Source organism: Lissotriton vulgaris, chromosome 11, assembly GCF_964263255.1.
Source record: "Lissotriton vulgaris chromosome 11, aLisVul1.2, whole genome shotgun sequence".
Lineage (NCBI taxonomy): Eukaryota > Metazoa > Chordata > Amphibia > Caudata > Salamandridae > Lissotriton > Lissotriton vulgaris.
In genome coordinates this window covers 5,319,263-5,332,843 of record NC_141699.1, presented here as the reverse complement: position 1 = coordinate 5,332,843, position 13,581 = coordinate 5,319,263, and the positions used below count along the sequence as shown (strand labels likewise).

General features: G+C 42.2%; 1 protein-coding gene across 3 annotated transcripts in view; it reads right to left on the bottom strand.

Moving 5' to 3' along the window:
• The window catches only part of TBX1 (T-box transcription factor 1), an 89,866-nt gene that overhangs the window by 29,618 nt on the left and 46,667 nt on the right, over positions 1–13,581 (bottom strand). For all 3 annotated transcript variants that reach the window (XM_086942631.1, XM_086942630.1, XM_086942629.1), the window contains 2 exons: positions 6,402–6,573; positions 4,227–4,382 (listed from right to left, as the gene is read on the bottom strand). In XM_086942631.1, the coding sequence (XP_086798757.1) occupies positions 4,227–4,382; positions 6,402–6,573 (328 nt within the window). The remainder of the gene's footprint in view (positions 1–4,226; positions 4,383–6,401; positions 6,574–13,581) is intronic.

Here is a 13,581-nt window from a genome sequence, read left to right as displayed (position 1 = left end):
TTAACTCCGCGCTCATCGCAGTTTTTTTAATTTCTTTTTTTTAACAAGGATTAGCGGCTTCTAAGTAAATATCTACTGTTCACGGTACTCTCCTGAAATGGCGTGTATTGCTTTTTCTTGCAATGTCATTTATTTTAGAATGTAAGGTTTGTTTTCATTACTGAATTCTTTTTCCGACCACAGTGTGACAGTCAATTCTGCTTCCCACGGGTAGGTTTCAGGAGAAAACATTAACTCCATAAGTCGGTACTTTACATGAATATATCCATATAAGAATCTCGGCTTGTTTTAAAATCGTAAATCCAGCCAAATGCACTTCACATCTGTACAAACAGGACGCCATTGACCTAATTTGCAATCCTAACTCCAATATTATCAAAAGTGAGTCAAATGCTGATAGCTTTAAGACATTGTCTCTTGTTTTTCTGGAGACATTTAAGAATGAGATATTTCTTCAGAAAATGTTATTGAGGCTATTTTTTCGCATCTGTTTTCACATACCACATTTGTCGTCCTAAAATTCAGCTAAAGAATGCTTGAATTAAACCTTATTTTCTCCTTTCAGTTGACAGTTTCATTATATTACCAGAAACTGTTACAGCAAAATACACAGAGCTATTTTCAAATGATCTAGTATTCCTTGACACCCTTACTTTCAATATTTAACAGTTTCCTCATCAGGTTTTCTTTTTAAAATAAATGGACAAGAGGTAATTAAACAATAAAAAACCGACCTATAGTTTCATTTTTTAGTTGATATATTTCAATTGTATTTCCTGAAACCTGCTATAAAAAATTACATGAAAAATATGACTAGCTCTCAGTAGTTACTATCCAAATTTCTTAGTTGGTAATTCTCTACCACTCTTTCTTTTCTATATATATAAAACGAATGTCTGTCTGTCTGTTTGTCGTTTAAGCATTACTACACCATTCAACTTTGGGAAGTTGTTGAGTACACTCCTGCAAAGGTTTGTGGCAATTTTTTTTTTTTAAATTAAAATTTTTTAAAAAATTGTTAAAAAGTTGTTGAGTACACTCCTGCGAAGGTTTATGGCAAAAAAAAGAAAAATGTTTTAAATATTGGCCCCCCGGCCCCCAGGGCCCTCATCATGTTTCCAATACTGAACGTTTACAGTTTCCGGTGCGACACGCTTTTGCACTGACCATCAACAAAGCACAAGGACAATCACTGCAAGTGTGTGGACTAGATTTGGAGAATCCGTGCTTCTCACATGGACAACTGTATGTGGCCAGCTCACGCGTCGGAAAACCTGATTTATTCGTGTACGCACCAGACGGAAAAACAAAAAATACTGTGTATCCACAAGCACTCGAATAAATAAACAGAATTAAAACAACACTTTAACATTTTTTACATATTCAAATGAATAAGTTTCAATAAAAATGACACAATGGAAATTGAATGTTATCATAACAAGTTTCCTTAAATTTCCTTTCTTCTGAGATCGCAGCAACGCGCGACGGGTAAGCTAGTTTTAAATAAAATAGACAACCAGTAGTTGAAGACCCGGATAGCGACACACAGAGATGAACACAGCAAACAAAAAAGATGTCATCTTAAATCTGGTTGCATGTGTCAAGGTCTCACAGACACCACCACCCTTATACTGATTCCTTCTTGTGTTAAACAAAATGGCCGCCTTCTGCAGGCTGTCTCTTTTCAGCTGAACAAAATGGGGTCTTAGGGTCATGGGTGCAATTATATTTAATATGGAGGCTATTAAATTGATGTTAGAGTCTATGAAAGGCTTTTTTGTTCTGATATCTTTATTAGTTTGAGAGAAGAAATATAAACAATTAAAATACCTTAATAAGCAAAACAACCAAAAAGAGAGTTACACAATAAATAAATAGATAAAAAAGCATTCATCTGTATAGATATAATCAATGTCATATATATCACCGACATATCAATTAATATGGATGGAAAAGGCAGTAAAGAAGCAATACGAGGGAATCAGTTGTATCACTTGTATAAATCAAACAGCAAGATAAAGAGAGAAAGTGAGAAAAAAAGAGAGAAGAAAGAATCGAGAAAGAGAAGTAAAAATAAAGCAAAAGAGTCTATGAAAGGCTGAGAAGAAGCACCTAATACTCACAGAAGAGGAAGCGTTGACTTCCCTCTTCCTAATCTCGCGATCAAGTCTGAAATCTAAGATGGCTCCTCCGGGGCGCCATGGCTTGACCCCCAACAGCATTATAATCTCTCTAATTATTCGACATCCTGATGTTATGTTTCCACACGAGTGACACTGCTCGCTGGAAAGGGGAGACGCGCACCCTTAAGACAATAAGTCAAAGTTTCCTAAGAAAACAGCTGGAAACTGTAACCCCCCTTGGCTCCAAAAACAGAAGAAAAAAAAAATCAGAGATTGAATAACCAATATCGATTGAAGCGAGCGTGACAGGAAAACAGGAAACATGAAGGTTGGCGAAGAGAGAACAAATTTGCTGCTAATTGCATCTGAAGATGGCTTTTAGGTTTTGTCTGTGTCGGAGCCGTAGGAGATTAGCCATTTTTTTTCTTCCTTTCCCATGTCAAACAAACATCATGTCATTCCTCACCCTCTCGGTTGGACAGACGTTTGCAGCCTTGCTGTTTGCAGAGAGGGTTTTAGGCTTTCACTCTAAACTGTCTTCTGCTGCTTGGCAAGAATTATAAATCCATTAAGGACCAGCCGAGGCATTAAACACACATATTAAAAGCCCAGAAGCACTGGCGGCTCCGCCCTGGCCCAGGCACCTACAGCTTGTGCATTCCCATGAACAAGGCACCTTTGCACTTTTCACTTCAATCACCCGTCACTAATGAACAAGTAAATGCCAGTTGTGCATGGCTCGAGTTGTTGCCCTTTTATTTCTGTGCATTGCACCTTGGTGGTTCCTTACAGCAGCAAATCAATCAATCAATCATATTTGTTGTAAAGCACGACTACTCACCCGTAAGTGTCTCAAGGCACTGGGAGCAGGGGGGTGGGGGCAGTGCACTGTCTTCGATAAAAAGAAGTGTACATTTTACCATTTACACATCACCGCCATCATGAATTAAAATGGTTTCCCGCCAGGGGAAAGAGAGCTGGCTGCTGGCCTTAGGGTGTTGAAAAACAGCACAGCTGCACCAGGACCTTGTAATGTCTGTAGTACTTTTGGGGCCTTTATCGGAGTAGCTCCCGCGCTGACACGATGTACAGAGTGGTTTCTGTTGCTACAACAGGACATAATGTTACCCCATTCTCAGGGGAGGGAGAGTTACTCTGGGGAGGGGTGGGGGATGGTAAAAAGTGTGGTCAAATCCCCTGGTGCTGGTGGTCAGTTATCCAGTACAGAAAATATGTGATATTTTAAAGTCATAGGGGCATAGTATCAAGAACGGTGTTAAAATTATCGCCGCTTCAGCGGCAGGAAACTGCTGCTAAAGCGGCGATAATGGGCTTGAGAATATGCCCTGGAAAATTCCAATAGAAGCCCATGTTCACAATTTTAACAACGTTCTTGATAATGGGCCCCAGAGATCTTTCATTGATTTTGGAAAACATTATATGAAAAATTAAAAATACTTTTTTCATTTATAAACAACTACCAGATACATCATTCTGGTCTAGAATGCCGGGCTGGTTCTAGCCTCATGCTTCCAAGTTCTCTGGGCACAGATAAAGTCTTCCCAGCGCTTCTAATCTTTCGGTCCCACGTGCACCTTGACAGACCCGGCTCAGCTCCACAAGTGGTTCTTCCTTTCTTGGCACTGCCCTGTTCCCCAGTGGTTCATTTTGCCTGAGCACAGAACCCATGCCCAGGTCGGTGGTGGTTGTGTCCGGCCCATACCTGCCCCTAATGCCGGTAACATAAGATCCAGTGACTATGAGTTCCAGTTCGGCTTGGCCAGTAGCTGTCCCTGACGCAGTTTCAACAGCACCCCATTCACCCAGAGGTTTTGTGTACCCCAGTAATCACCCCAAGTGGGCTTGTGGTGCCTTGATCAACTGGCTGGTCAGAGTGAGACATGCCAAATTTTTAGCATATCCTCATTTAGGTAAATGTAGTTGTATTAAAAATCTGGCATGGATGTGGCCCTCCAAGACCAACTTTGGAGAACTCAGGTATAGTACAACAACCTCTCTTCCATAAGTGGTTCTACTTGATCCCGCCCACCCCATTCACCCATTGGTTTTGTCGAAATCCACACTCAGCCACTCTTCACTCACCCGGTGGTTCTGGTAGGCGGTCACTGCAGTGAATCGAGTCTCTTCAAAGACGAACGTCTTGAAGTTCTCCTCGGCGTACTTCTCGCTGTCCTTCCGGGGGTCTACATACACCACGTGGAACCTGGGCTGGTACCGGTGCATGGAGTTCAGGATAATCTGGGGGGAAGCACAGGGTGTTATTTCTCTCTATCTCCAATTCAAACTCCATCATAAGAAGCATCAATTTGACATCAATGTTGTGGAGATCTTACCAGCAGCTGACTGGAAACCGATATACCCTTAGGCAGGGCTTTAAGTGGTAAAAAAAACACAGGTGGTGCTCTAAAAGGGGCGTGGCAAATTTCTTAAAGGAGTGTGGCCTATCCGAGTAGGGGTGTGGTCTAAATCAAGATAACTAGCATTGTGTGCTTAAGAAAATCATGAAGTCACATCCAGCAAAGGATAATAAAATAGACAAAAAAGCATATTTATTAAGGAGGTGGAGCCAGCATTGTGGCAGGCAGGCACAGCCCTATTGAGACCCAGGTGCTACTCCTCCCACCACTCTACATGCAGATGGGTCTATTTAGCCTTGTGCTGACTCACCCAGCCTCCTGTAGCCGCCCCTGCCCCTGTCACTCACAAACCAGACAGTCAATACACAACCAGGCAGAGGCACACAGAAAGGTTGAACAGGAAAATAGCCACTTTCTAAAAGTGCTATTTCCAAACTTAGAATTTAAAAACCATCTTCACTAAAGGATGTTATTAAATTCTGAGTTCAGGGATACCAGATTCCATATGTCTATCTTGCCGTTATGGGAATATATGCAGGTAAACATGTTACACAGCATTCCCCAAGTTATCCTATGGGCAAGATAGCCTTTCAATAGTGAAAAAAAAAAAATTGGCAGTATTTCACTATCAAGACATGTTACCCACACTAGTAACACCAAACAAAACTGGGGCGTCTGGTCACCCTACCTTTGAGGCCCGAAAATAGAGCCCCCTGGAGCTACAAGATACAAACATTTTGGGGAAAATAATCTCTAATCAGATCCATTAGAAGTATCAATTGCATCGCCAAATGCAGATTCAATTAAAATTTACATTCTTTCGTCAGTACTGTGTTTGCGAGAGAGTACAAATTTACAGGAAGGAGAGATGAAGAAGGTTGCTAAACACGCTTTTGAAGAACTAAAACATTGATAAATCTAACACTTGTTAAGTAATACATTTCATATGGTTGAAAAGTGATATACGCTAAATGAATTTAGACAGCACACGCAGAACTTCTGAGGGCGACAGGCTCGTCTGTGAACAGTCACATGAAGGGGCTTATTTTGAGTGACCAGGAATTTTGTTAAATAACCCTTTCTACTTTCAAAATCTGTCGCCTTAACTGAAGCTGATGGAAATAACCAAATATTACTTTGAGTATGAAATACATAGAGTATGTTTTTTTTTTTACTAGCCTTGATCCAAAGAAGTTTTATTAGTCACTGAATGGTGAAGCAAGCCTTGGCATCACACCCCTTTCAACTTTGAGCTCATCTTTGCTAATCTTTCCAGAAAATCTCCAAAATTATTCAGGGTTGGCCAGTCTTTGGTCTTTCCGGAAGTTTGGTGAAGCCTGGTTTCGAGGAGACATTGTTTAATGCCTCAAAAATAGCTCTCCAAGAAATAATTTTCTCTCTCGCCTTCTGTTGGAAGTTGCCGCCGCTGTTTACGTCATGTGTGTGATATAGATAAATGTATAAACAGAAATAAAGTAGCGTAGGAATACAATCTCCCCCATGCCTATGTTAATTTTTCAATAATGCAATACATAGCACAGCATAACATAAATTATTTATCTAGAAAATGACCTCTTGCCATAAAAAATGTATGTGCCAAGGGCCAGTGGAAGTAAACATCATCATATGTTATTTAATTTTAAACCCCATTATTACAAAAATGGTATATGTTTCATATGTGTCTCTGTGCAATAACATGGCAGTCTGTGAAGATGCATGTGAGTGTGTGCCTATCTGAGTCTGTGTTTGTGTGCACCTACAGTGTAGTACCCAGGTAGTTTGTACATAGCTGTGTGAGGTTAGTATGATAGTATGTGCTCGTCAACAGCAGCAATTCAAAGCAGACCCTCAAACACGGCACCACTCACTCATATGCCCATCCGTTTCCCCCTTTACTCACGTGCCCGTTGTCGTCCAGTAGGTTGTTGGTCAGTTTCAGCTTGTCGAAGGACACAATCTGCTTCATCCACTGGGCGCCTTTAGCGGGGGAGTCCGGGTGGTAATGCACCCTCCCGGGCGTGGCAGGGTCAGCCTTCCCTGCCACAAGCCACGAAGAGCTGTGGAAAGCATACCTGTGCAGAAGAGAGCAGGACTGATGGTGAGTATGGATAGATAGACAGACAGACAGATAGACAGACAGAGCAGAACCTCGACCAATAATTTCTGCCTGACCACCCCCTCATCTATTCAACGTTATTAGGACATCGCCTCGGCATGACCGTTACTGTCCACAGGTACAACATCAAGTTCCTTGAGTCGGCAATTCCTTCCCTTATTTCTGACCTCCACTTCCGGTTCTTAAAATCCCAGCTTCAGATCTATATTAAGAAACACACTTTTCCCACATAACTTCATAGGATAAGTGAGCACTGAAGAATATTCTTTAAAAAAAAAAAAGAGTACAAGAAAGAGGAAGGTAAGAAAAGAAGAAAGAAAGAAACCGAGGTACCATTCAATTTCATGTCTCTTCTGAATTACATAGTGTTAGAGAGCCCAGGACAATAGTTACTAGTTGCGGTAGTAATCACCTTTTGCACAAAAACACTCATGCGTGGCATTTTGCTGGTTTTATGTGTGCTGCATTGTGCACCACACATAAAACCAGTAAAAAACAAAGAGAAATAAATCATTTCTTCATTGCCCTCTGTTAAAACCCTGTTCTTAATTTTGGTGTTGCCTCATATTTACGCCACCCTTGTAAATATCGGGCTGCGTCAAACTCAATGGGTGTTGCAGCGGAGCGCCCACTGCAACATCCATTACCTACCCCTTTCACTCTAAGTATAGCGCAAAAGGGGGCCTAATCTACAAGGCAGCGTTAGGCCACGTCAAGTGGCTTAGCGCTGCCTTGCAAATAAGATGAAGACCGTATCGCCACCACAACGGCAAAAACAGTGACGTCTGGTGGCAATGGGGTCTTGTAAATATGCCCCTTAGTGTTTAACGTGATATATATTCAGCACTAGACAATGGTGGCAAAAATCAAATATTTGCCTTTGACTGAACAGTATTTTACATATTAGTTAGCAATCGACGTTCTCCTCAAAAGCTGATTCAGATAAACATTGATCCTAAATGAAAACTTACTATTTTAACAAATGTTAAATAAATTGTTGTATGTTCATAATGACTTAATATTCTGCTTCAATGTTTTAATAAAAACAAATTATAATAATAACCTACGAATAAAGTAGCGATGGCTGCTGCTGTGTTTTTGTTGCTTTTAGTAAATATGTTGGTTAGATATTGTGCTTATATTTAAATTTGTCCTTTAGTTTTGAGTACAGACAAATAATATCTTCCTGTCGTTAGTTATACAGGGAGACTGTGACTGATGTGGTTTTAAGGCAGTGTTTGGGTATATTCAGGTCTGATTGCAATTATGTCTCTCTTTCATCATATACTGCTCTAAAAATTTGAATTCAGCCTCATACCAGATCTCAATTTGGCAGAATTCCACAATATACTTTTCATATTACTGCCAAATGCGATGCATGGTCAGACTCACCCCGCTTGGCACTGCTTTTCTCCCTGAATGGTATTTTTCCCTTTTTATATTTCTCGTTGTATATAATATGGTGACGCTTCCCTGGGAGGAGCTGGCGTTACTTTAAAAATGTTTTTAATTGATAACTCTGTCAGCACCTACCTATCCTCTTCTCACAGTGCCCAGAGTTTCCCAGGCATAAGAGACCCCCGCCCCCACATTGCGTTACCCCTCTTTCTTTGCTCGCCCGAATAGACCCTTGTCTCCCAGAGCACACTCTGCAACACAACCGGGTCCCTTCACATTCTCAAAAGCGCCCTGGCCATCAGGCATTTCCAACCCACCTTTCAATATAGCATCCCCCGCCACGGATGGGCTTTTCGTGAGACCCAGGTCCTGCCTCCTAGACTCAAACCTCTCCATCACAGCTACAAGTCTTTCCAAAAAATATTCCCGGAAACTAAACTCAGCACAGCAGGTTCTAGGCATTTTCCCATAGGAGTCTCCAATGCTCTTTTGTGCCCCAATATTCACAATTATTCCGATTCACTCCCCAAACACCTTCTGCCCAGGAGAGGCCAGCACGCAAAATTCAATTCTTCGGTCCTCTCCTTTTTCCATGTACTTCATATCATTGTGAAATAAATAAAGTATACATATTTAGCGTGTCCCATAAGCAGAGTCAGTGGGATCTTAACTTTGGTGAATCTTATATTGATAAAAAAATTAAGACATAAATATGCCCTGTCCACAATTATTTGGAAATATGTAATTGAAAACTATTCTGGCGGTGCTCTGAATGCCTGCGCGTACCTCTCCTGTGGCAGACATTCTGTCAACCAGATGTCATCACTCAAAGGTGCATTCTAGAATTACTGCGCAACCAGACTAAACACAGGGACATTCTAGGATTTAAAATCTATCGGGCGTTGGCAAACAAAGACATTCTGGAATTCAAAACCCAACCTGAGAGCCTCGAAAAAAGGGACATCCTGGATTGAAAACACATCAGACATAAGCAAAGAAATGTACATCATGGAATGTAAGGCCAAGAAGATGCCATCAAAGAAACCCAGGGTCATTCTGGGATCTAAAACTCATCCAGAAGCCATCGAATAAAGAAGCTTTCTGGAATGCAAAACCCAACCAGTTGTCATCAAATAAAGAATCAGTCTAGAATGCAAAACCAAACCAATAGCAATCGAATAAATGAGCATTCTAGAATGTAAAACCCAACCAGTAGCAATCGAATAAAGGAGCCTACTGGAATGTAAAACCCAACCAGTAGCAATCGAATAAAGGAGCCTACTGGAATGCAAACTCAGCCAGCTGTAATCGAATAAAGGAGCATTCTAGAATCCAAAACCCAACCAGTTGTAATAGAATAAAGGAGCATTTTGGAATGCATATCCCAAACAACTGTCATGGAATAAAGGATCATTCTAAAATGCAAACCCAACAAACTGTCATGGAATAAAGAAGTATTCTAGAATGGAAAACCCAATCAACTGTCATGGAATAAAACAGCATTCTAGAATGCAAAACCCAACAAACTGTCATGGTACAAAGGAGCATTTCAGAATGCAAAACCCAACAAATTGTCATGGAACAAAGGAGCATTCTAGAATGGAAAACCCAATCAACTGTCATGGAACAAAGGAGCATTCTGGAATGCAAAACCCAACCAACTGTCATGGAACAAAGGAGCGTTCTAGAATGCAAAACCCAACCAACTGTCATGGAACAAAGAAGCGTTCTAGAATAAAAATCAAATCAGACATCAGCAAAGAAATGTATGATATGGAATGGGAAACCTAAGCAGGCCATATCGAAAGTACAATGACTCATTCTGGCATCCAAAATCCATCCACACCTCAAACTACGGAAATTCTGGAAAGGCGACACAAACAGGCGCCACGAAAGGAAGGACACTCTGAAGTCCCAGCCAGACCACCTCGTCAACCAAGAAGATATTCTGAAATCAAACACCAACCAGAGATCATTCAACAAAGGTGCATTCAGGAATGCAAATGACAGCTAAACATCTTCAAACAAGGACACATTCTAGAATGTACCTTGCTGTTGGTTGTGGGTGATGAACTGTAAGATAGCTGTATTTTTGTATTTCCACTAAATGGGCCTTTTAATATAGCCACGCCTTGCTTGCAGTTTATGAAAAGGTGATACCACATTTTGCCATATTGTGGTTGTAAATGGCAGATGAGACCAAGTCATTGTATGCAATCGAATCCTCGAGGTAGTAAAAAAAAAGACATTCATGATTTTTAATAATTTAAATATGTATTTGTTGAAATAACAATCCATTGTTTTAGGGAACTCTGAGTGACATTTCACATACAGATTTCCAAACACATTTTTGTGACTGACCTGCAACAGGAGTCTTTATGGGTGGTAATATATATAGCACAATATATATATATGTATGGGTTGCACATACAAATGCATTTTTAAAGAAGGCTGTGCCATCGGTTTTGGGGCGAAAAGTAGTCCCATTATAATGTTGTTCAATATATATAGCACGGCACACAAACCTAGTTTTCTCACCCATGAAATATTTATAAATCATAACAAAAAGATAATGATAGCTGGTCTCTTGCCTCCGGGCAGCTTGTATTTTAGTTCAATATCGTCAGTTTTAATGTCTGTGTTTAAAGAGTGTTTACATAGAGTGGGAGGGATAGGATGTGGTTTTAAATCAGCCAGTTTCAAGCATGGAGGGAGATTGTCTAATGTCCCTATTAGATAATGCTGTCAATTCTACTGAAAAATATGTGGAAATATGTACAGTGTGTTGACATTTCTGCAGAAGAGCGGCAAAAGGTTCGGCGCATGGTGCCAGCACCGGAATAAAGACCGACCCAAAAACAGTTGTTGTGGTTTAGGAATTCAACTCTCAGGTGGGATCGAACTATAAACACGTCATCCTTCAAGTAAGACTTCATAAGTTATCAAACTTCACACAATTTACAATACATTTCTGTTCCACACCGTCTCCATCCCCACCCAAGACGTGCTACACCACCGGTCACAGGGACTAGTGGCCAATCCTTTTCAAATCTGCCAGGACACGCCCCACTGGGGTGTCAAGTCCAAGAATTCCAGCTAGTCCAAACCATGATGGAAGATTACCACCCTAGTGTGACCCCCACCCCCTTCTGAGAGATGATTTAGGGCAGCCTGGGCAGAACACTGACTTTTGGCACAGGCAATCAGACACAAACCTTGTTACCACACCCCAGCACTAGCGCCAAGAAGCCTCCTGAGCCCCCAGCAGAAGCAAAATAATGTATCAATATGACTGATACTATGAGCAATGGTTCACACCATGATCAATGTCAACCATGCACCTACCCCTAAGGGGACAGGATGTAATATACACCAGAATATTACTGTAGTAGCAGCACAAAATAAAAACAAACAAAAAATACATGATTCAGAGGCCCTCGCGGACAGCTACATAAAGAAGTGGACAACGAGGCGGAGGCTGGAGGGCCCCCCCTGACCTCACACTATACTTCAGGGATGGGAAAATAGAGATTTCACAAGGTAAACCTTCAACTATCCCAAACCAATGGGTGCCTTCCCATCACCAGCCACTGAAACAATGGGCGCCCTGCCATCTCCAGCAACAGAGCAATGGGGGCCTTCCCATCATCAGCCACCAGACCAATGGGTGCCCGCCCAACACCAGCCACCAGACCAATGGGTGCCCGCCCATCACCAGCCACTGGGCCAATGAGTGCCCGCCCATCACCAGCCACCAGACCAATGGGTGGAATCCCATCATCAGACCAATGGGTGCCCTCCCATCACGGGTCACCGGACCAATGGGTGCCCTCCCATCACGGGTCACCCGACCAATGGGTGCCCTCCCATCACCAGTCACTTTTTTCCACTAACCCCAAACCACTGGGGGCCCCTCCTATCACCTGTCCCCATCTCCTAACTGCGTGGCACCCCACTTGAGGGGCCGCTACGCCACTACGGTGAAAATGGTATTAGCATTTCTTAAACAAAGCCAAAAATGATGAGAATAGTGAGTGAGACGTCATTATTTATTTGACATTCTTGATGATTCTAAAACAATCTAATTGAAAAATACATGTGGTGCCTGTGGGTGCCACCCACACCTCTCTTCACTTGCAGTTCACAAGTTGTGGTGTACGGAACACGTCCCCCTCGGACACCTTCAGTGTCTGAACTCTGGGGTCTCTTGACCCTCACACCATTTCCCTCCCAGGGGCGCAGCTTGGTCAGTAAGATTGGGGGCTGGAAGCCTCAGATTTTCCAACAGTCACACTGGGTATCTTGTTAAAAAACATTATATGAGAAAGCAGGACATGATTAGGGGTAAAGGGGCAGTGGAAAGAGAGAGGAGGGTGGGGTGTTTAGGAAACTTAAAACACAACATTTTTCAAACTAATCAACATTTTTTAAGGTCTCAAAACAGAGACAAGAGAGACAGAAAAAGAGAGAAAGAGAGGGAGAGAGAGAGAGATTGTATGTGTGTGTGTGTCTGGGTGTGTTTGTGTGTTTCTTTGTTAGTGCGTGCATATAAAAATCCCAGGTGAAATCCAACAGACACTTCATCATACCCAACTTAAAGCCTTTGTACCCAACTATTTACTACAGAATATTTTCTCAGGGGGTGTAACACCTCACCGTAGCTACGACCCTGTACCCTCTGGATGCCTGGGCATATTTCTAGATCTCACCGGGCACAAGTGTTTGCTGACTTTAGGTATATGGGGCAGGAGGGAGTGATGTTGAGGATCCGTCCCCTCACACATCTCCACACACACACACGTCTCTCACTGGCTTTTCTGTATCATAATCCCAGGGTGTCTGCACTCTGCACCCTTTGCATATCTCTCTAACTGCATGCGCTGCTGCATTCAGGTATAGGCAGGGCCACAGGAATTATGCGATTGTGCTGCCGCAGCGTTTTCAGTATAATTATGCATTTGACGCATTTGCCACAAAATCCATCAATTGCAGCATAAGCATCAGATTTTAACAAACGAAAAAAAGTTTCTAGCTCAAAGTGGTGAGGTGTGGTGCAGCGGCCAGAGCAGCTGACTTTGGAGCACAGGGTTCATGGTTCGATCCCCGGCTCCGGAGGCAGCTCAGCTCAGCACCATGTGACTCTGGGCAATAGCTCACTTAATTTCCATGACGCCCCCCGCACCTTGAGACCCGTAAGGGTGTGTAGTTCGCGCTTTACAAATATGGATTTATAGTTACTAAAAATGCGCGCGATGCTGCGCAGTGGAAGGGATTACCCAAACTTTGACTGGTCACCTTTGTGGTGCTTATTGATTTATTTGTGAGGCAAACTGGTGTTAATAAGGTGAAATTTTGCATGGCAGTGTTAACATGTGTAAGGATGGCAAAATAATTATGTAATACTTTCAAAAAAGTTGGCGCATTATGCTGCATAATTTGACTAATTACACAAATTAGTCCACCATGATGCATGGTTTGGTCCTCATCTGTCGCATTATTCCAGTGGGCCTGGGTATAGGGGGTAGTACAGAGTCAGTGGTGCCTGAGTGACCTGGACAAAGACGCC